This window comes from Aotus nancymaae, unplaced genomic scaffold (genome assembly GCF_030222135.1).
Source record: "Aotus nancymaae isolate 86718 unplaced genomic scaffold, 86718_ANA_hifiasm-v0.15.2.pri h1tg000049l, whole genome shotgun sequence".
Taxonomy (NCBI): Eukaryota; Metazoa; Chordata; class Mammalia; order Primates; family Aotidae; genus Aotus; species Aotus nancymaae.
In genome coordinates this window covers 889335-912275 of record NW_026988463.1, presented here as the reverse complement: position 1 = coordinate 912275, position 22941 = coordinate 889335, and the positions used below count along the sequence as shown (strand labels likewise).

Genomic DNA, 22941 nt, shown 5'->3' with positions numbered 1-22941 from the left:
GTGGTGTGTGGATGGACTGGAGTGGGTGTGGATGTGGTGTTGTCTGGATGGACTTTGGTGGGTTTGGATGTCGTGTTCTGTGGATGGACCTGGGTGGGTGTGGATATGGTATTGGTGTGTGGATGGACTGGGGTGGGTGTGGATATGGTATTGGTGTGTGGATGGACTGGAGTGGGTGTGGATGGGGTGTTGTGTGCACGGACTGGGGTGGGTGTGGATGGGGTGTTGTGTGGACGGACTGAAGTAGGTGTGGATGGGGTGTTGTGTGCACGGACTGGGGTGGGTGTGGATGGGGTGTTGTGTGCACGGACTGGGGTGGGTGTGGATGGGGTGTTGTGTGCACAGACTGGGGTGGGTGTGGATGCGGTGTTTTGTGGATGGAGTGGGGTGGGTGTGGATGGGATGTTGTGTGGACGGACTGGGGTGGGTGTGGATGTAATGATGGTGTGTTTTCTGGATGGACTGGGGTGGGTGTGGATATGGTATTGGTGTGTGTGGATAGACTGGGGTGGGTGTGAATGGGGTGTTGTGTGGATGGACTGGCGTGGGTGTGGATGAGGTGTGTGTGGATGGACTGGGGTGGGTGTGGATGGGGTGTTGTGTGGATGGACTGGGGTGGGTTTGGATGGGGTGTTGTGTGGATGGACTGGGGTGGGTGTGAATGGGGTGTTGTGTGGATGGACTGGCGTGGGTGTGGATGGGGTGTGTGTGGATGGACTGGGGTGGGTGTGGATGGGGTGTTGTGTGGAAGGACTGGGGTGGATGTGGATATGATATTGGTGTGTGTGGATGGACTGGGTTGGTTGTGGATGGGGTGTTGTGTGGATGGACTGGGGTGGGTTTGGATGGGGTGTTGTGTGGATGGACTGGGGTGGGTGTGGATGGGGTGTTGTGTGGATGGACTGGGGTAGGTGTGGATATGGTACTGGTGTGTGTGGATGGACTGGGGTGGGTGTGTATGGGGTATTGTGTAGATGGACTGGGGTTGGTGTGGATCTGGTATTGGTGTGTATGGATGGATTGGGATGGGTGTGGATATAATGATGGGATGTTTTGTTGATGGACTGGGGTGGGTGTGGTTATGGTTTTGCTGTGTGTGGATGGAATGGGGTGGGTGTGGATGGCGTGTTGTGTGGATGAACTGGGGTGGTTGTGGATGGGGTGTTGTGTTGATGGACTAGGGTGGGTGTGGATATGGTATTAGTGTGTGTGGATGGACTGGGGTGGGTGTGGATGGGGTGTTGTGGATGGACTGGGGTGGGTGTTGATGGGGTGTTGTGTGGATGGACTGGGGTGGGTGTGGATATGGTATTGGTGTGTGTGTGGATGGACTAGGGTGGGTGTGGATGTGTTGTTTTGTGGATGGACTGGGGTGGGTGTGGATATGGTACTGGTTGTGTGTGGATGGACTGGGGTGGGTGTGGATGGGGTGTTGTGTGGATGGACTTTGGTGGGTGTGGATGGGGTGTTGTGTGAATGGACTGGGGTCGGTGTGGATGTGGTGTTGTGTGGATGGACTTTGGTGGGTGTGGACATGGTGTTGTGTGGATGGATTTTGGTTGGTGTGGATGTGGTGTTGTGTGGATGGACGGGGGTGGATGTGGCAGTGTTGTGGGGATGGACTGGGCTGGGTGTGGATGTGATTTGCGGATGGACTCGGGTGAGTGTGGATGTGGTGTTGTGTGGATGGACTTTGGTGGGTGTGGATGTGGTGTTGTGCGGATTGACTAGGGTGGGTGTGGATGTGTTGTGTGGATGGACTTTGGTGGGTGTGGACATGGTGTTGTGTGGATGGATTTTGGTTGGTGTGGATGTGGTGTTGTGTGGATGGACGGGGGTGGGTGTGGCAGTGTTGTGTGGATGGACTGGGCTGGGTGTGGATGTGATTTGCGGATGGACTCGGGTGGGTGTAGGTGTGGTGTTGGGGTGTGTGGATGGACTGGGTTGGGTGTGGATGTGGTGTTGTGTGCATGGACTGGGGTGGATGTGGATGGCAGTGTTCTGAGGATGGACTGGGGTGGGTGTGGATGTGGTGTTGGGGTGTTGTGTGGATGGACTGGGGTGAGTGTGGATGTGGTGTTGTGTGGATGGACTGGGGTGGGTGTGGATGTGGTGTTGTGTGGATGGATTTTGGTTGGTGTGGATGTGGTATTGTGTGGATGGACGGGGGTGGGTGTGGCAGTGTTGTGTGTATGGACTGGGCTGGGTGTGGATGTGATTTGCTGATGGACTCGAGTGGGTGTGGATGTGGTGTTGGGTGTGTGCATGGACTGGGGTGGGTGTGGATGGGTGTTGTGTGGATGGACTGGGGTGAGTGTGCATGGGGTGTTCTGTGGATGGACTGGGGTGAGTGTGGATATGGTAGTGGTGTGTGTGGATAGACTGGGGTGCGTGTGGATGGGGTGTTGTATGGATGGACTGGCGTGGGTGTGGATCGGGTGTTGTGTGGACGGACTGGGGTGGGTGTGGATGGGGAGTCGTGTGGATGGACTGGGGTGGTTGTGGATGGGGTGTTCTGTGGATGGACTGGGGTGGTTGTGGATGGGGTGTTGTGTTGACGGACTGCGGTGGGTGTGGATGGGGTGTTGTTTGGACGGACTGGGGTGGGTGTGGATGGGGTGTTGTGTGGACAGACTGGGTTCGGTGTGGATGGGGTGTTGTGTGGACGGACTGGGGTGGGTGTAGATGGAGTGTTGTGTGGACGGACTGGGGTGGGTGTGGATGTGTTGTGTGAATGGACTGGGGTGGGTCTGGATATAGTATTGTTGTGTGTGGATGGACTGGGGTGTTTGTGGATGCGGTGTTGTGTGGACTGGGGTGGGTGTGGATGCGGTGTTGTGTGGATGGAATGAGGTGGGTGTGGATGGGGTGTTGTGTGGACCGACTGGGGTGGGTGTGGATGTAATGATGGGGTGTTGTGTGGATGGCCTGGGGTCGGTGTGGATATGGTACTGGTGTGTGTGGATGGACTGGGATGAGTGTGGATGGGGTGTTGTGTGGATGGACTGGCGTCGGTGTGGATGGGGTGTTGTGTGGATCTACTGGGGTGGGTGTGGATATGGTATTAGTGTGTATGGATGGACTGGGGTGGGTGTGGATGGGGTGTTGTGTGGATGGACTTGCGTGGGTGTGGATATCGTATTGGTGTATGTGGATGGACTGGGGTGGGTGTGGATGGGGTGTTGTGTGGATGGACTGGGGTGGGTGTGTATATGGTACTGGTGTGTGTGGATGGACTGGGATGAGTGTGGATGGGGTGTTGTGTGGATGGACTGGCGTCGGTGTGGATGGGGTGTTGTGTGGATCTACTGGGGTGGGTGTGGATATGGTATTAGTGTGTATGGATGGACTGGGGTGGGTGTGGATGGGGTGTTGTGTGGATGGACTTGGGTGGGTGTGGATATCGTATTGGTGTAAGTGGATGGACTGGGGTGGGTGTGGATGTGGTGTTGTGTGGATGGACTGGGGTGGGTGTGGATGGGGTGTTGTGTGGATGGACTGGGGTGGGTGTGTATATGGTACTGGTGTGTGTGGATGGACTGGGGTGGGTGTTGATGGGGTGTTGTGGATGGACTGAGGTGGGTGTGGATGTCCTGTCCAGCCAGGCTCTAGATGCAATGTCCAAGCAGGGTCTTGACTGAGGCCCAAGGAACGGTGCTGGGTGTAGGAGTCTTACTGCCTTGCGGGAAGGGGTTCCGGTTTGATGCTGTGCAGTGGGGAGCCCGTCGTGGGTGCTAGCTTTGTCATCCTCACCCCACGTTCTGAGCCTGGGGGCCCATGCTGACACGCCAGTTGCCCACACAGGTGTCACAGCAGGGACAGGGATGCCGCCAGGCTGTGAGCCCAGGAGCCCTGGTGGGAAGGGCAGGAAGGTGCTATGAGCTCACCTCACAGCTGCTCTGCAGTGAAACCCACACCCCACAGGTGTCTGGGAGCAGGTGCCCCCCCACCCAGGACTCATTTAGAGTCGGGTGCACCCCAGGGAAGCTGGCCCCACATGAGAGTTGTGGTGCATCCTGGGAATGCCAGCCCCCTCCCCAGGACTGGCTGAGAGGTAGGGTACATCCCGGAGACACTAGCTCCACAGAGTCAGGGTGCACCCCCTGGGGACGCTGGCCCCACCCCATAACTGGCTGAGAGTCAGGGTACACCCCTGGGACTGCCGGCCCACCCCAGGACTGGCTGAGAGGGTGCGCCCCTGGGTACGCTGACCCCACCCCAGGACCGACTGAGAGTCAGGGTGCACCCTCAGGGACATTGGCCCCACATGGTCACTTAAATTCACATCCAGCTGAACCAACGTTAAATACAGTATAAAACGCGCTTCTGGCCATGCGGGCTGCCTTTGAGTGCTTCACGGCCTGAGTGGCTGGGGCCCTGGAGGCACAGCCCTGACCCAGGACAGCTCCGTGGGCCCGACATCCCCAAAGCCCGCAATGGCTGGTGTTTCTCTCGGGTCTCACAGTCACTTGGAGGCTCGGCCAACTTCCACCGGTTTTCACTCCCAGGACACAAAAGACAAAGAAATGGTAATGTGTGGCGCCCTCCAGCCTAACGTAGGTGAAAAACTTGGAATACATTAATCCCAAACACTCTCTGCCGCTAAGTCTAATTTCCGTGGACGGGAAGCATGTTCATGTTTATCCAAAGCCAATAAAGATAGCTCAGGTCATTACCGCAGATTTGTTTCCCGAGGGCCGGGGACACCTGCACAGAGCGGAGCCACAGGGACACCTGGGGCTAGGAAGTCTGGTTGTCACGGCAACCGAGTGTTCACAAGCCGCTGGCCGGGCGCAGGGCCACAGAGGCCACTTCCTGTTTCTCGGCAGCGCCCAGGGACATCCTTCAAGTACGTAACAGTCTGCTAGATTCCTCGTAATTGAGAGCGTGCAGTTTATCCTAATTTTATTTAAAGTTCGAAAGCCCTTAACCTGCGCTTTCAGAGATGTTTGCGCGATAGGAAATGCACTGCCATTTGCCACCTGATGGCCACCCTGCGCCACATCCCGACACCACGTCCCCGGCTCTGCACCTGTATGTCTTCCGGGCAGCAGAACGGCGCCCTCCTGTGAGGCGTCCTCAGGATGTAAGTCATGGCCAGTGGGTAGACGCGGCTGTGGCGGCTCAGGCCGGTTCTGGAGGTTCCTATGCAGAACTTGGCTCCAGGCGACCAAAGGCCAGGGGGCCGCAGACCGCTGCAGACACAGCCTGGCCAATCCCAGAGGAGGGAAGGAGCCCACCGTGAGGAGGAGGTTGAGGGTGCCAGGTGAGCACAGTAGTGCTCCTGTCCCCCGGCACACCTCTGGGGTGGGGCTGACGTCAGGACCTCCCAGCACCCCTGCAGACAGCCCTGCTGCCGGGATGGGCATGGCTGTTGGGGGAGGGCAGCCCTGGCGGCTCATCTCCAGTGAGCCAGAGGGGTCAGTGGGCCTGGCCGAGCACCGAGAATGGTGCCTGCCTCCCGTGCACTCGTGTGGCGTTTCCTTACTTGGACTTGGGCAGCATGTGGTCGGTGCGGCCACGCCATGGCTGTGTGTTGCCCGTGTGCTTGGGGGAGGTGGGAAAGTGTTGACCCGTCCCCCATGGTGGCAGACGGGCTCTGGATGGGGCTCTGGCCGGCTGAGCTGGAACCAGCATGAGCGCGGGCTTTGGGCCTGGCTCCCCACAGGATCACTTCTGCGTGCTGGGGTGCAGACGGGCTCACAGGCATGACTTCAGCTCTGCCTTCAAGATGCTGCTTCCAGCATGGCAGTCCCCAGTGGCGTCTCCGTCCCCTATCTGCGCAGCCCTCGTGCTCCCAGAGCTAGCTGTGCAGAGCCACAGCCGTAACAGACCCAGAGCCCAAAATTCAGAGGATCTGCGAGAGGACACCCGGGACGTGGCCGGCTGCCAGGAGAGGGCAGTTCCTGATGTACCTTCAGTTGCTGCCAGGGAGCTGACCAGGCGTCCCAGGGCCGCAGGCCTCAGTGGCAGAGCCTTCACTTGCCGCCTCCGAAGCGTGCCTTTTGCTAGCATGATCGCAAAAGATGTTTTCCCCTTGGCCAGAGACGTGGAGAAGTGGGCTCTGGGGCTCTGCACATGGGCGGGTCACAGACTAGGCTACCTGGTGTCCCAGGGCCGTGTGGGTGTGCCTGCCAGTGCCTACCCTCCCCACGGGCTGGCAGCGAGAGCGTACTCCCCAGCCCCCACCATCCGGCCCCGAGGGCATCTGTAGCCCACAGCCCTTCTGTTCCATGATAGCGCAAAGTCAGATTTGAACACTATTTCATAACTTTTCAGCCTAAAATATAACGTGTAAAAATGAAGGAAACTTTTAAAAGCCCTCAGCTCTCTCCGGGGCCGCCATTAGAAGCCCCTGGGGTGGCAGAGGGCGGCCCGGCGCAGAGCTGAGTGACAGGCAGTCAGGAGGGAACACTCTGCTCCCTCGTCCCCGATTTTAACAGCGAACTTAATGGATTTCCTGCTTCTAACGCGGATGGTGGCTGTCATTTTTGAAGGCTCCATCTGTGCTATATTTAATTACTCTCTCTAAGTACTAAAATAGTTTCCACAGAGTTAACTCGGCCTCAGCTGGCGTTCTCCTCCTACAGTGGCCATCACGGTGACTTGCGCCTCCAGAACGTCATGTTACATCACATTTCTTCCTTGGTCAGAGGCGGCTTAGCCCACAGCACCCTGGCCCTGGCTCCAGGGACGCTAACCCACAACCCCCTGTGCCTGACGCCAGCTGCCCCTGCCCTGCGCACCTTCCGCACCCTCCAAGCCTCTGCCCTCGCTGGTGGGCAAGCGGCGCCTGGGTGTCACCTGCCCCAGACCCCGGCATCTCCCCTGCCCTGGCCCCCGAGTCTCCCCTGCCCCGGGCCCCCACTCTGACCCCTGGCTATGGTGCTCGTCTCGCCCGCCTGAGGCACTGCAGTCATCTCACCCTGCGTGTCTCTCATCCACACGGCTGCTGACCTCCAGGACTTCGATCTGGAAAACCCCAGCTCAGGCTCCACCCCAGTGCTCTGCCTGGCCGACAGTGCACCCTGTCCCTAGGCTGGCCTGGGACCCTCCACCCTCTGGGGCCCCTGGAGCTGGTGTCATGTGAGTGCTGCTGGCCGCCCAGCTCCGCCCTGTCCCTCCATGTGTTTCTGCATGCCCTGGGCCTCCAGGCGCAGATCCGGCCTCTTGGTGGCGAATCTTCTGGTTCTTCAGTGGCAGAGGGTCCCTCCTCAACCTTTGATTCCCATAAATACAGAAGTTGTGTAAGCATCTACTTCTGCCTGGGAGCAGGTGCCTAGGAGTTTGGTGGTAGAGTGAGGGACCCTGGCTGTGGTGAGGATGAGGAGGGCTCTCCGCACCACCCCGTGGCCTCCGGCTGCCCTCTGCGCCATCGTGCGCCTGGCTCCTCTGGTGTTTGAGGCCTGTCCACACCCGTCTCGTCTCACCTGTGCACACGGGGCCCGTCCAGCCTGAATGTCCCCTGGAGGAGCCCCTTGGCTCTCCACAGCTGGCTCTTTGAAGCTGGATCTAGAGTGAGTTGTTCTTTGGCTGTTTTTAAATTGTCAGTGTTAAAGCAACTAGCACAGGACCTTGTCATCTAGGAGGCGTGTATGGGACGGCGAAGACCCTGCAAGCGCTTGGGCCTCGGATGCCCTTCCTGGGTCAGCCAAGCAGGCAACAGCGAGGCGGGTGTCCTCGGGGCCTCTGCTTCAGCCACTGCGTCACGTAAGTGATCTGCACTTGGAAATTTCATTCAGAGGAACAACACTTCCATCTGGTCCAGGATAATGAAGTTTTGTCACCAGTGGTCAAGGAAAGGAAGGGAGAGAGCGCTTCTGGTTTGAACTCGGAGAGCTGGAGCGATCATGGGCTCAGGGCTCACGGCAGTGTGCGTTCTCTCGTGGACCCTGTGAGCCAGCGTCGGGTCTGTGTCCTGCAGAGCAGGACGGTTGGGTGTGAGGAGCCTCTGGGTTTTGGCCCACCTGGCTTTCTCCCCATTTGGGTCGGCACTGTCTTCACAGGGAGCCAGAAGGGTTTGTACTGATGAAGCAACCTGCAGTCCCCTGAAACGTGGGGAGTATGCTCCCCTCCCAGGAGTGTTCAGGGACCGCCCGGGACGCAGCGATGGGGAGTGTGCTCCCCTCCCAGGAGTGTTCAGGGACCGCCGGGGGTGCAGTGCTGGGGATGTGTGCTCCCCTCCCGGGAGTGGTCAAGAATGGTCAGGGGTTCAGTGCTGGGGAGTGTGCTCCCCTCCCTCCTGGGAGTATTCAGGGACGGCGCGGGGCACAGTGATGGGGATGTGTGCTCCCCTCCCGGGAGTGGTCAGGAATGGTGAGGGGTGCAGTGCTAGGGAATGTGCTCCCCTCCCTCCTGGGAATGTTCAGGGATGGCACGAGGCACAGTGATGAGGATGTGTGCTCCCCTCCCGGGAGTGGTCAGGAATGGTCAGGGGTGCAGTGCTAGGAAATGTGCTCCCCTCCCTCCTGGGAGTGGTCAGGGACGGCCTGGGGCGTGGTGGTGGGGCTCCCCTCCCAGGAGTGGTCAGGGACGGCCTGGGGCGTGGTGGTGGGGCTCCCCTCCCAGGAGTGGTCAGGGACGGCCTGGGGCGCAGTGATGGGCATGTCCCTGTCCCAGGGCTCGGCATCTTGTGGGGCCTCTGATGACGGATTGTGCAGCTGCAGCTGTCCCAGCCTCGAGGTCCGTCACCAATGGGGAGAAGCGATTCCAAAGTCTGGAGCTGTGGGAAGCCACTCTAAGACGGGCTATGTGGCAGTTGCTGTCATCTGCACATTTCTTCTTCCGAGTGTTTCATCTTAAAGTTCCATTATAAAGTTCCAAGGCCTCAGAATCCCTGTCGGGCCGTCGGTCATGTGCAGGTCTGGCCCTGGCCCCGCCATGCACCTCGGGCTGCCCCATGGCGAAGCCTGTCTCTCCTGTGTGCTCCACGCCTCCCGCAGCTGCATACCTGGCGTCCAGAGCCGCCAAGCTCAACTCTCTCCATCAAGGCGTTGACAAGGCTGTGTCCTCGTTTCTGCCTCTTCTGATGCCCCGAGACCCCTGCGAATGGCACAGAACAGTCACCTGCAATGCCAGCCAGGTTGCAGAACACAGGCTCCTGCCTCGAGCATCAGCCTAGCTCTGGATCCGAGTGAATTCTGAGGCGGGGGGCAGCTGAGAGGCGCCGTGCCCACCTCTGCCTGGTGCTGGGGCACCTGCATCCCTCCACACCAGCATCGAGGTGTCCAGCAGGCAATGAGCAATTAACACAAGTGCATTGGGTGAGGCGCCAGGGCAGGAGTGGGCGAGGCGCCAGGGCAGGAGTGGGCGGGACCCCAGGGCTGGTGCCTCTGGGTCTCGGGCACTCAGGTGCCCCTCAGGTCTCAATGCAGTGTGACTAATCACCAAGGTGGCCACGCATGCCTGAAGGGGAGGGCGCAGCTATGGCTTTTCTGACACCAGGGGCTCACCCTGCCGGCTTCATGCACAGCCGTTGCTGGGCGAGGGCACAACGCTGGGACCAGAGGCACAAGCCGTAGACAGGCTGTAGGGCCTACAGACAGCAGCGGGAAGCAGTGGCTCTGACGTGGAGGCATCGGTGAGGGTGGCCGGCCGCCGCTGGGGCCAAAGCTGCTTTGAGGTTTTGTCTGTCAGGGCTGAGCCGGACGTGTGTCCTGTGTGTTCCATGAGTGTGGTCCCAGCCCCAGGACAGGTTGCGTCTCCTCCCCAATGTGCTGCCTCTTGGGGGCGTTCCTGGGAGACAGCCAGCCTCGGGTTCTGCTCCAGAAGGTGGTGCCGTGGGTTCCTCCCCAAGGGTCGCACCCTGTCCAGTGGGCGGGGCCCAGGAGCATCTCTGGCGATGGGGCCAGCACTGTCTGTATCACAGGAAGGAGAGCAGCGGCCGGCCGTGGAAGTGAACATTCCCCCGAGAGCTGCCCCCCAGCCCCCAAGCAGAGCGCACCAGGCTCCCCACGGGGAGGTGCTCTGTCCCTGGAAGACCCAGCCCAGCAGGCGGTGGAAACAGCACCGGAGGCTGTGAGCGGGGCAGGGACCTTCCCGGAGCCGTACCCCTGACTAAAGGGAAGGGAGGCCCCTGGGGAGGAGCAGGGCACAGATGCTGAAGCTGGGAAGGCGGCACGTGCAGCCGTGCACCTGGCAGGGTGCGCAGGGGGCGTGGCCTGCTGCTCTCACCGGCCACGTTGACGCCTCTTTCGGGCACCTGGGGCTGGCTTCAGGCGGCACTGGTGTCTGCTGGGTGGGTGCTGCGGGGACGGCCCTGGCGCTGAGGCCGCCCTGGCAGTGCACTGCTGATTGACTTTCCTGGGGACGCGCCGTCCGCCACGCTGGGGCGGAGAACAATGCAGCCCTTGTGCCGCCGCGCAGCTGCTGGAATTCCACGAGACCCGAGCCAAGAAAACAGAAGCAGGTGGGCCCGGGGCCACCCTTTCCTTCCCAGGGCGGCCGCAGGGCCCAGCCAGCCGGGTGGCTCTGGCTTCTGTGGGGAACATGGGGCCCAGAGAGCCTGGGGCATGGGCGAGGCGGAGGGGGTCCCACTGTGAGACCACTGGGCCTCAGCTCCGCGGCCTGTGCCCTCCACGAGCCCGGGCAGCGTGAGTCTGACTGTCCGCTCGGAGCAGAGCAGGACCGCGCTGCCTCCGTGTACGCAGATGTGTTTAATCAGCGATACACGCACGTCCGTGTGACTGGCAGGCGTTTGTCTTGTGCTTGGGTTACACTCCAGTGCTGCTGCAGCAGCTTCCTCACAGGCTTGACTTCACCGTCATTTCTCGGGTACGGACGAGTTGCTGAAGGAGCTCCCCGCGAGCCCGTCCACATCCCTCTGCACTCTCCCTTCCTCCCTGTGGCGCGTAGACGCTGTGGTGTAGGGAGTCGTGTGATCGTTGTCACACTGGGCAGCGGTGGCCTCTGTCCCATCCGGCGTCCTCAGAGCCCAGCAGGGAGCCTGGCCTGTGGGGTCTCTGGGCCCCTGGGATGTGACCTGCCATGGACAGACATGGGCTGTGGGCAGTTTCCAGCAGCCACATCCACGGTGGCCTCACCTCTGAGAACAGCACTGCGATGGCGGCCCGCATCTGCGTTCTCATGCCGGGTTTCCAGGGAGAAAAATCTGCCGGGCCCCTGCAAGTCTCCCACGTCTAGCAGCAGTGGGTGATTTTATCTGCCGCTAGCAGTCGGGGACTTCCTGGGCCCATGAGGGGCTGACTGGTGTTGGTGCTGTGTGAACCCGCCGCGACCTGCCTCTGCATCTCTGCCTGGCTTCCCGGCCCGCCTGGGAGGGACAGAGCCAGAGGGAGACCCTGCTTCACATGGAGGCCGGGCAGTGAAGAAGGTGAAAGCTTTGTTTTCGTGCAAAGCTACGGGAGGGGAAAGGCTTCCCCACACACCCGCCGGCAGCACGTGTGCAGGGTCTGCGCAGCGTCCTGAAGGGTGGCAGGTGGCGGCCCTCAGAACAGGGCCTTTCCCTCGAGGGCGAAGGGTGCCGAGGTTACAGGAAGCACCAGCCCAGGCCCTGGGTCCTGCACTCCGAGCTCCTTGCACGTTGGTGCCGAGATTCACACGTGGTGCTTGTGCCTCTCAGTAGCAGCATCAGCCCGTGTTAGAGCCGTTTCCATTAAACTGAGTATCTGAAACCATGTGTGCAATGTGTGGCCTCCGTGAACTCACCCTTGGTATGTGTAACTGTCGTTTTAGGATGGGAGTCCCAGCTTCTGGAGACGGGGTTCCTGGGCATCTTCCTGTGCCCGCTGTGGACGCTGTCGAGGCTGCCCCGGCACACCCCCACGTCCCGGATTGTCCTGTGGGGCTTCCGCTGGCTGATTTTCAGGATCATGCTCGGGGCGGTGAGTGGAGCGCTCCTGTCATGTTTGGGGAATCACGGCTTTTCTACCCTGCGCGGCTTTTGGGTGACGTGGGGCTGCCTTCCCTCTTCCCCTGCCACCCGCTGTCCTCCTGTTGGCCCGGCCTAGCCAGCTGCACCCTCTTCTGCCCTCCAGGGGCCTGTGTTTCAACGCTGGGGACTCGGCTGGCTTCTCCCAGGCAGGTTCATGATCCCTGTTTCTGGGAAAGAAGCGCACCCTTGAGTGCATTTCAGGAGGAGACGGGGAGGAGCGCTGGACACCTTGCCTCCCCCACCAGCCCTCCTGTGCTTTCCCAGGTGTCCGAGATATTTCAGAGCTCGCCTTTAAATGACAGTCTTAGGCCATGGTGGTCGTGTTGACAGACATATTCGAGGGTGAAGGAAGCATGAGACCCGCCGTCCTGATGTCCAGGGGAAGCATGGCCTCCTGACTGACTGTCGGCTGCGTCCTCCCTCCCGGATGCCCAGCCTGCTTGGCTTTGCCGTCTCTTAGGACGGGCAGACTGTCGGGGTTCCCTGCCAGGCCCTGGTGTGGGGGCAGCCATTGGCTGCTCATCAGCCCTGCATGCGGCGAAGACACATGCCCGCCCCGTGTTCAGCTTCGGTAGTGTTACCTCCGAGTTCACAAAAACACAGTTTGCACTTTACACTCCGAGTGACATGGTCCTTTTGACTCGTGGTGCACTAACTCGGGAGTTTCGCAGCTCTCACTCTCTTCCACGTGACGTGTTTTGTTAGTGAGATTTTAGTTTTGTGCTGGAATTATAAAATCCTCATGCTCTGCACTGGAAACCATGTCGTACAGATGTGCTCTCTGAGCACCCATCCCCTTCAGTGTTGGGTGGAGGACCCAGGGAAGACGCACAGAAGAGTTGGGCACAACGCCCAGGAACGCGTCCCTCACCACCCGACAGTGGGCTGCCCCCACTCAGGACGGCACACGCTCACCGGGCCATGGCCGTGCTGCGTCTCCGCCCCTCCTCCTCTCCGTAGCCCTGAGGCGCGGCTGCTGCGCCTGTTCAGCTTCAGGTCATGGCTTGGGCAGGGGGCCCGAGTGCTGGGCAGCCCCTGTCACCCTCTCCCCTGAGGCAGCTTCAGACACTCAGTCTTGACGTAGCACCAGCCATGGATTTGGGCAGCAACTCCTCTACGTGGTTTGGGGTATCATGTGTCGTGGTGTAGCGTGGCTCAGTCTAGCATGAAACGTGGCTCGTTGTAGCGGGTAGCATGGTTCACTGTAGCGTGTAGTGTGGGTTTGCGCAGTGTGAGGGGCTGTCTGAGCCCACTTCTTGCCATGTATTCCTTGCACCGTGATGTCCGCGTCTGGGCATAGCTCTTCTTTCCGTCTGATTCAGCTCCGGGCTCCGTCCCCCTGCAGCTCCCATCTTCCCCCGTGCCCTCCTTCTCCGTCCCCTTCACCCGCATCCCTCGCGTCTCACCAGCACTAGCCGGTGCTGTGCAAACGTCAGGCATGCGTGGAGTAGATTGGCCATTTCTCTGGTAAAATGGGGCTCCCCGGTGGGACCGGGCTCCTAGTTCCCTTTATTCCTTTCCTGTGAGGGCTGCCGGGTCTCTCACAATGAGCAAGGAGTCACTGCAGGCTCGGCTGCATTGGCAGGACACCTGCAAAGACGGGCTTCAAACCAGGGCCCTCTCACCCGGCAGGACAACGCGTCCAGAGGGTTCTCCCAGGCAGAGAGCCCCCCGGTTTCCTCCCTGCCCTCTGTGGCATACCAGCTTCAACCCAGGGCATTCCTGCTCCAGCTGCACAGGGGTGATGGGCACTTGTCCACCTATAGATGGCAGGCACCAGGGTGTCCCTGATAGGTCGGTTTTCTGGGGCTGTGGGGGGGCCTTGGACACTTCTCTAAGACCTTGCTGTTTTTACTGTGTGAAAACTGCAGGCCCCTCCCTCTCCTCCTGCTCCTCCCCACATAGCCTACTCTCTACTGTGTGAACACCGCAGGCCCCTCCTCCTCCTCCTCCCATAGCCCACTCTCTACTATGTGAACACCACAGGCTCCTCCTCCTCCTCCTCCTCCTCCCATAGCCCACTCTCTACAGTGTGAACATCACAGTCCCCTCCTCCTCCTCTTCCTCCTCCCATAGCCCACTCTCTACAGTGTGAACACCACAGGCTCCTCCTCCTCCTCCTCCTCCTCCCATAGCCCACTCTCTACTGTGTGAACACCACAGGCTCCTCCTCCTCCTCCTCCTCCTCCCATAGCCCACTCTCTACTGTGTGAACACCGCAGGCTCCTCCTCCTCCTCCTCCTCCCATAGCCCACTCTCTACAGTGAGAACACCACAGGCTCCTCCTCCTCCTCTTCCTCCTCCCATAGTCCACTCTCTACAGTGTGAACACCACAGGCTCCTCCTCCTCCTCCTCCTCCTCCTCCCATAGCCCACTCTCTACAGTGTGAACATCACAGTCCCCTCCTCCTCCTCCTCCTCCTCCCGTAGCCCACTCTCTACTGTGTGAACATCACAGTCCCCTCCTCCTCCTCTTCCTCCTCCCATAGCCCACTCTCTACAGTGTGAACACCACAGGCTCCTCCTCCTCCTCCTCCTCCTCCTCCCATAGCCCACTCTCTACAGTGTGAACACCACAGGCTCCTCCTCCTCCTCCTCCTCCTCCCATAGCCCACTCTCTACAGTGTGAACATCACAGTCCCCTCCTCCTCCTCTTCCTCCTCCCATAGCCCACTCTCTACAGTGTGAACACCACAGGCTCCTCCTCCTCCTCCTCCTCCTCCCATAGCCCACTCTCTACAGTGTGAACACCACAGGCTCCTCCTCCTCCTCCTCCTCCTCCCATAGCCCACTCTCTACAGTGTGAACACCACAGGCTCCTCCTCCTCCTCCTCCTCCTCCCATAGCCCACTCTCTACTGTGTGAACACCACAGGCCCCTCCTCCTCCTCCTCCTCCTCCCCCCATAGCCCACTCTCTACAGTGTGAACACCACAGGCTCCTCCTCCTCCTCCTCCTCCTCCTCCCATAGCCCACTCTCTACTGTGTGAACACCACAGTCCCCTCCTCCTCCTCCTCCTCCTCCTCCTCCCATAGCCCACTCTCTACAGTGTGAACACCACAGGCTCCTCCTCCGCCTCCTCCTCCTCCTCCTCCCATAGCCCACTCTCTACTGTGTGAACACCACAGGCCCCTCCTCCTCCTCCTCCACCTCCTCCTCCCAAAACCCACTCTCTAAAGTGTGAACACCGCAGGCCCCTCCCTCTCCTCCTCCTCCTCCCCCCATAGCCTACTCTCTACTGTATGAACACCACAAGCCCCTCCTCCTCCTCCTCCTCCCGTAGCCCACTCTCTACAGTGTGAACACCACAGGCTCCTCCTCCTCCTCCTCCTCCTCCTCCTCCTCCTCCCATAGCCCACTCTCTACAGTGTGAACACCACAGGCTCCTCCTCCTCCTCCTCCTCCTCCGATAGCCCACTCTCTACAGTGTGAACATCACAGGCTCCTCCTCCTCCTCCTCCTCCTCCTCCTCCTCCCATAGCCCACTCTCTACTGTGTGAACACCACAGTCCCCTCCTCCTCCTCCACCTCCTCCTCCCATAACCCACTCTCTAAAGTATGAACACCACAGGCCCCTCCCTCTCCTCCTCCTCCTCCCCCCATAGCCTACTCTCTACTGTATGAACACCACAGGCCCCTCCTCCTCCTCCTCCTCCCGTAGCCCACTCTCTACAGTGTGAACACCACAGGCTCCTCCTCCTCCTCCTCCTCCTCCTCCCATAGCCCACTCTCTACAGTGTGAACACCACAGGCTCCTCCTCCTCCTCCTCCTCCTCCCATAGCCCACTCTCTACAGTGTGAACATCACAGGCTCCTCCTCCTCCTCCTCCTCCTCCTCCTCCCATAGCCCACTCTCTACTGTGTGAACACCACAGGCCCCTCCTCCTCCTCCACCTCCTCCTCCCATAACCCACTCTCTAAAGTGTGAACACCACAGGCCCCTCCCTCTCCTCCTCCTCCTCCTCCCAAAGCCCGCTCTCTACTGTGTGAACACCACAGACTCCTCCTCCTCCTCTTCCTCCTCCTCCTCCTCCCATAGCCCACTCTCTACAGTGTGAACACCACAGGCTCCTCCTCCTCCTCCCATAGCCCACTCTCTACTGTGTGAACACCACAGGCTCCTCCTCCTCCTCCCATAGCCCACTCTCTACAGTGTGAACACCACAGGCTCCTCCTCCTCCTCCTCCTCCTCCCATAACCCACTCTCTACAGTGTGAACACCACAGGCTCCTCCTCCTCCTCCTCCTCCTGCTCCCATAGCCCACTCTCTACTATGTGAACACCGCAGGCTCCTCCTCCTCTTCCTCCTCCCATAGCCCACTCTCTACTATGTGAACACCGCAGTCCCCTCCTCCTCCTCCTCCTCCCATAGCCCACTCTCTACTGTGTGAACACCACAGGCTCCTCCTCCTCCTCCTCCTCCTCCTCCCATAGCCCACTCTCTACTGTGTGAACACCACAGGCCCCTCCTCCTCCTCCTCCTCCCATAGCCCACTCTCTACTGTGTGAACACCACAGTCCCCTCCTCCTCCTCCTCCTCCCATAGCCCACTCTCTACTATGTGAACACCGCAGTCCCCTCCTCCTCCTCTTCCTCCTCCTCCTCCTCCCGTAGCCCACTCTCTACTGTGTGAACACCACAGTCCCCTCCTCCTCCTCCTCCTCCCATAGCCCACTCTCTACTGTGTGAACACCACAGTCCCCTCCTCCTCCTCCTCCTCCCATAGCCCACTCTCTACTGTGTGAACACCACAGTCCCCTCCTCCTCCTCCTCCTCCCATAGCCCACTCTCTACTGTGTGAACACCACAGTCCCCTCCTCCTCCTCCTCCTCCCATAGCCCACTCTCTACTGTGTGAACACCACAGTCCCATCCTCCTCCTCCTCCTCCCATAGCCCACTCTCTACTGTGTGAACACCGCAGGCTCCTCCTCCTCCTCCTCCTCCCATAGCCCACTCTCTACTGTGTGAACACCACAGTCCCTCCTCCTCCTCCTCCTCCCATAGCCCACTCTCTACTATGTGAACACCACAGGCTCCTCCTCCTCCTCCTCCTCCCATAGCCCACTCTCTACTATGTGAACACCACAGTCCCCTCCTCCTCGTCCTCCTCCCATAGCCCACTCTCTACTATGTGAACACCGCAGGCTCCTCCTCCTCCTCCTCCCATAGCCCACTCTCTACTGTGTGAACACCACAGTCCCCTCCTCCTCCTCCTCCTCCCATAGCCCACTCTCTACTGTGTGAACACCACAGTCCCCTCCTCCTCCTCCTCCTCCCATAGCCCACTCTCTACTGTGTGAACACCACAGTCCCCTCCTCCTCCTCCTCCCATAGCCCACTCTCTACTGTGTGAACACCACAGTCCCCTCCTCCTCCTCCTCCTCCCATAGCCCACTCTCTACTGTGTGAACACCACAGGCTCCTCCTGCTCTTCCTCCTCCCATAGCCCACTCTCTACTATGTGAACACCGCAGGCTCCTCCTCCTCCTCCTCCCATAGCCCACTCTCTACTATGTGAACACCGCAGGCTCCTCCTCCTCCTCCTCCCATAGCCCACTCTCTACTATGTGAACACCGCAGTCCGCTCCTCCTCCTCTTCCTCCTCCCATAGCCCACTCTCTACTATGTGAACACCGCAGTCCCCTCCTCCTCCTCTTCCTCCTCCCATAGCCTACTCTCTACTATGTGAACACCGCAGGCCCCTCCTCCTCTTCCTCCTCCCATAGCCCACTCTCTACTATGTGAACACCGCAGTCCCCTCCTCCTCCTCCTCCTCCTCCCATAGCCCACTCTCTACTGTGTGAACACCACAGTCCCCTCCTCCTCCTCCTCCTCCTCCCATAGCCCACTCTCTACTGTGTGAACACCGCAAGCTCCTCCTCCTCTTCCTCCTCCCATAGCCCACTCTCTACTATGTGAACACCGCAGTCCCCTCCTCCTCCTCTTCCTCCTCCCATAGCCCACTCTCTACTGTGTGAACACCGCAGGCTGCTCCTCCTCTTCCTCCTCCTCCCATAGCCCACTCTCTACTGTGTGAACACCACAGTCCCCTCTTCCTCCTCCTCCTCCCATAGCCCACTCTCTACTGTGTGAACACCGCAAGCCCCTACTACTCCTCCTCCTCCCATAGCCCACTCTCTACTGTGTGAACACCACAGGCTCCTCCTCCTCTTCCTCCTCCCATAGCCCACTCTCTACTGTGTGAACACCACAGGCTCCTCCTCCTCTTCCTCCTCCCGTAGCCCACTCTCTACTGTGTGAACACCACAGGCTCCTCCTCCTCTTCCTCCTCCCGTAGCCCACTCTCTACTGTGTGAACACCACAGGCTCCTCCTCCTCTTCCTCCTCCCATAGCCCACTCTCTACTGTGTGAACACCACAGGCTCCTCCTCCTCTTCCTCCTCCCATAGCCCACTCTCTACTATGTGAACACCACAGTCCCCTCCTCCTCCTCTTCCTCCTCCCATAGCCCACTCTCTACTGTGTGAACACCACAGGCTCCTCCTCCTCTTCCTCCTCCCATAGCCCACTCTCTACTGTGTGAACACCACAGGCTCCTCCTCCTCTTCCTCCTCCCATAGCCCACTCTCTACTGTGTGAACACCACAGGCTCCTCCTCCTCTTCCTCCTCCCATAGCCCACTCTCTACTGTGTGAACACCACAGGCTCCTCCTCCTCTTCCTCCTCCCATAGCCCACTCTCTACTATGTGAACACCACAGTCCCCTCCTCCTCCTCTTCCTCCTCCCATAGCCCACTCTCTACTGTGTGAACACCACAGGCTCCCCCTCCTCTCTTCCTCCTCCTCCTCCTCCCATAGCCCACTCTCTACTATGTGAACACCGCAGTCCCCTCCTCCTCCTCCTCCTCCTCCTCCCATAGCCCACGCTCTACTGTGTGAACACCACAGTCCCCTCCTCCTCCTCCTCCTCCCATAGCCCACTCTCTACTGTGTGAACACCGCAAGCTCCTCCTCCTCTTCCTCCTCCCATAGCCCACTCTCTACTATGTGAACACCGCAGGCTGCTCCTCCTCCTCCTCCTCCTCCTCCCGTAGCCCACTCTCTACTGTGTGAACACCGCAGTCCCCTCCTCCTCCTCTTCCTCCTCCCATAGCCCACTCTCTACTGTGTGAACACCGCAGGCTGCTCCTCCTCTTCCTCCTCCTCCCATAGCCCACTCTCTACTGTGTGAACACCACAGGCTCCTCCTCCTCTTCCTCCTCCCATAGCCCACTCTCTACTATGTGAACACCACAGTCCCCTCCTCCTCCTCTTCCTCCTCCCATAGCCCACTCTCTACTGTGTGAACACCACAGGCTCCTCCTCCTCTCTTCCTCCTCCTCCTCCTCCCATAGCCCACTCTCTACTATGTGAACACCGCAGTCCCCTCCTCCTCCTCCTCCTCCTCCTCCCATAGCCCACTCTCTACTGTGTGAACACCACAGTCCCCTCCTCCTCCTCCTCCTCCCATAGCCCACTCTCTACTGTGTGAACACCGCAAGCTCCTCCTCCTCTTCCTCCTCCCATAGTCCACTCTCTACTATGTGAACACCGCAGGCTGCTCCTCCTCCTCCTCCTCCTCCTCCCATAGCCCACTCTCTACTGTGTGAACACCGCAGGCTGCTCCTCCTCTTCCTCCTCCTCCCATAGCCCACTCTCTACTGTGTGAACACCACAGGCTCCTCCTCCTCCTCCTCCTCCTCCCATAGCCCACTCACTACTGTGTGAACACCACAGGCTCCTCCTCCTCCTCCTCCTCCCATAGCCCACTCTCTACTGTGTGAACACTGCAAGCTCCTCCTCCTCTTCCTCCTCCCATAGCCCACTCTCTACTATGTGAACACCACAGTCCCCTCCTCCTCCTCCTCCTCCCATAGCCCACTCTCTACTGTGTGAACACCGCAAGCCCCTACTACTCCTCCTCCTCCCATAGCCCACTCTCTACTGTGTGAACACCACAGGCTCCTCCTACTCTTCCTCCTCCCATAGCCCACTCTCTACTGTGTGAACACCACAGGCTCCTCCTCCTCTTCCTCCTCCCATAGCCCAATCTCTACTGTGTGAACACCACAGGCTCCTCCTCCTCTTCCTCCTCCCATAGCCCACTCTCTACTATGTGAACACCACAGTCCCCTCCTCCTCCTCTTCCTCCTCCCATAGCCCACTCTCTACTGTGTGAACACCACAGGCTACTCCTCCTCCTCCTCCTCCCATAGCCCACTCTCTACTGTGTGAACACCACAGGCTCCTCCTCCTCCTCCTCCTCCCATAGCCCACTCTCTACTGTGTGAACACCACAGGCTCCTCCTCCTCTTCCTCCTCCCGTAGCCCACTCTCTACTATGTGAACACCACAGGCTCCTCCTCCTCCTCCTCCTCCCATAGCCCACTCTCTACTGTGTGAACACCACAGTCCCCTCCTCCTCCTCCTCCTCCTCCCATAGCCCACTCTCTACTATGTGAACACCGCAGGCTCCTCCTCCTCTTCCTCCTCCTCCCATAACCCACTCTCTACTATGTGAACACCACAGGCTCCTCCTCCTCCTCCTCCTCCTCCTCCCATAGCCCACTCTCTACTGTGTGAACACCACAGGCTCCTCCTCCTCCTCCTCCTCCCATAGCCCACTCTCTACTGTGTGAACACCACAGGCCCCTCCTCCTCCTCCTCCTCCCATAGCCCACTCTCTACTGTGTGAACACCACAGGCTCCTCCTCCTCCTCCTCCTCCTCCCATAGCCCACTCTCTACTGTGTGAACACCACAGGCTCCTCCTCCTCCTCCTCCTCCTCCTCCTCCCATAGCCCACTCTCTACTGTGTGAACACCACAGGCTCCTCCTCCTCCTCCTCCTCCCATAGCCCACTCTCTACTGTGTGAACACCACAGGCCCCTCCTCCTCCTCCTCCCATAGCCCACTCTCTACTGTGTGAACACCACAGGCTCCTCCTCCTCCTCCTCCTCCTCCCATAACCCACTCTCTACTATGTGAACACCACAGGCTCCTCCTCCTCCTCCTCCTCCCATAGCCCACTCTCTACTATGTGAACACCACAGGCTCCTCCTCCTCTTCCTCCTCCTCCCATAACCCACTCTCTACTATGTGAACACCACAGGCTCCTCCTCCTCCTCCTCCTCCTCCCATAACCCACTCTCTACTGTGTGAACACCACAGGCTCCTCCTCCTCCTCCTCCTCCTCCCATAACCCACTCTCTACTATGTGAACACCACAGGCTCCTCCTCCTCCTCCTCCTCCTCCCATAGCCCACTCTCTACTATGTGAACACCACAGGCTCCTCCTCCTCCTCCTCCCATAGCCCACTCTCTACTGTGTGAACACCGCAGGCTCCTCCTCCTCCTCCTCCTCCACCCATAGCCCACTCTCTACTATGTGAACACCACAGTCCCCTCCTCCTCCTCCTCCTCCTCCCATAGCCCACTCTCTACTGTGTGAACACCACAGGCTCCTCCTCCTCCTCCTCCTCCCATAGCCCACTCTCTACTGTGTGAACACCGCAGGCTCCTCCTCCTCCTCCTCCTCCTCCCATAGCCCACTCTCTACTGTGTGAACACCACAGTCCCCTCCTCCTCCTCCTCCTCCCATAGCCCACTCACTACTGTGTGAACACCACAGGCTCCTCCTCCTCTTCCTCCTCCCATAGCCCACTCTCTACTATGTGAACACCACAGTCCCCTCCTCCTCCTCCTCCTCCCATAGCCCACTCACTACTGTGTGAACAACACTGGCTCCTCCTCCTCTTCCTCCTCCCATAGCCCACTCTCTACTATGTGAACACTGCAGGCTCCTCCTCCTCCTCCTCCTCGTCCCATAGCCCACTCTCTACTGTGTGAACACCACAGTCCCCTCCTCCTCCTCCTCCTCCCATAGCCCACTCACTACTGTGTGAACACCACAGGCTCCTCCTCCTCTTCCTCCTCCCATAGCCCACTCTCTACTATGTGAACACCGCAGGCTCCACCTCCTCCTCTTCCTCCTCCTCCCATAGCCCACTCTCTACTGTGTGAACACCACAGGCTCCTCCTCCTCCTCCTCCTCCTCCTCCTCCTCCCATATCCCACTCACTACTGTGTGAACACCACAGGCTCCTCCTCCTCTTCCTCCTCCCATAGCCCACTCTCTACTATGTGAACACCACAGTCCCCTCCTCCTCCTCCTCCTCCCATAGCCCACTCACTACTGTGTGAACACCACAGGCTCCTCCTCCTCTTCCTCCTCCCATAGCCCACTCTCTACTATGTGAACACCGCAGGATCCTCCTCCTCCTCCTCCTCCTCCCATAGCCCACTCTCTACTGTGTGAACACCACAGTCCCCTCCTCCTCCTCCTCCTCCCATAGCCCACTCACTACTGTGTGAACACCACAGGCTCCTCCTCCTCTTCCTCCTCCCATAGCCCACTCTCTACTATGTGAACACCGCAGGCTCCTCCTCCTCCTCTTCCTCCTCCTCCCATAGCCCACTCTCTACTGTGTGAACACCACAGTCCCCTCCTCCTCCTCCTCCTCCCATAGCCCACTCACTACTGTGTGAACACCACAGGCTCCTCCTCCTCTTCCTCCTCCCATAGCCCACTCTCTACTATGTGAACACCACAGGCTCCTCCTCCTCCTCCTCCTCCCATAGCCCACTCTCTACTGTGTGAACACCGCAGGCTCCTCCTCCTCCTCCTCCCATATCCCACTCTCTACTGTGTGAACACCACAGGCTCCTCCTCCTCCTCCTCCCATAGCCCACTCTCTACTATGTGAACACCACAGGCTCCTCCTCCTCCTCCTCCTCCCATAGCCCACTCTCTACTGTGTGAACACCACAGTCCCCTCCTCCTCCTCCTCCTCCGATAGCCCACTCTCTACTGTGTGAACACCACAGGCTCCTCCTCCTCCTCCTCCCATAGCCCACTCTCTACTGTGTGAACACCGCAGGCTCCTCCTCCTCTTCCTCCTCCCATAGCCCACTCTCTACTGTGTGAACACCACAGTCCCCTCCTCCTCCTCCTCCTCCCATAGCCCACTCACTACTGTGTGAACACC

General features: G+C 59.5%; 2 protein-coding genes across 2 annotated transcripts in view; both read left to right on the top strand.

Moving 5' to 3' along the window:
- Nucleotides 1–11768, top strand: part of LOC135269092 (lipase maturation factor 1-like) — an 83224-nt gene extending 71456 nt beyond the window's left edge. The window contains exon 4 of the mRNA XM_064362860.1: nt 11695–11768. The gene's annotated coding sequence lies outside the window, so the exon portion shown is untranslated. The remainder of the gene's footprint in view (nt 1–11694) is intronic.
- Nucleotides 11640–22941, top strand: part of LMF1 (lipase maturation factor 1) — a 73664-nt gene continuing 62362 nt past the window's right edge. Inside the window, exon 1 of the mRNA XM_064362859.1 lies at nt 11640–11843. Coding sequence (XP_064218929.1) covers nt 11832–11843 — 12 coding nt within the window. The 5' untranslated portion in view covers nt 11640–11831. The remainder of the gene's footprint in view (nt 11844–22941) is intronic.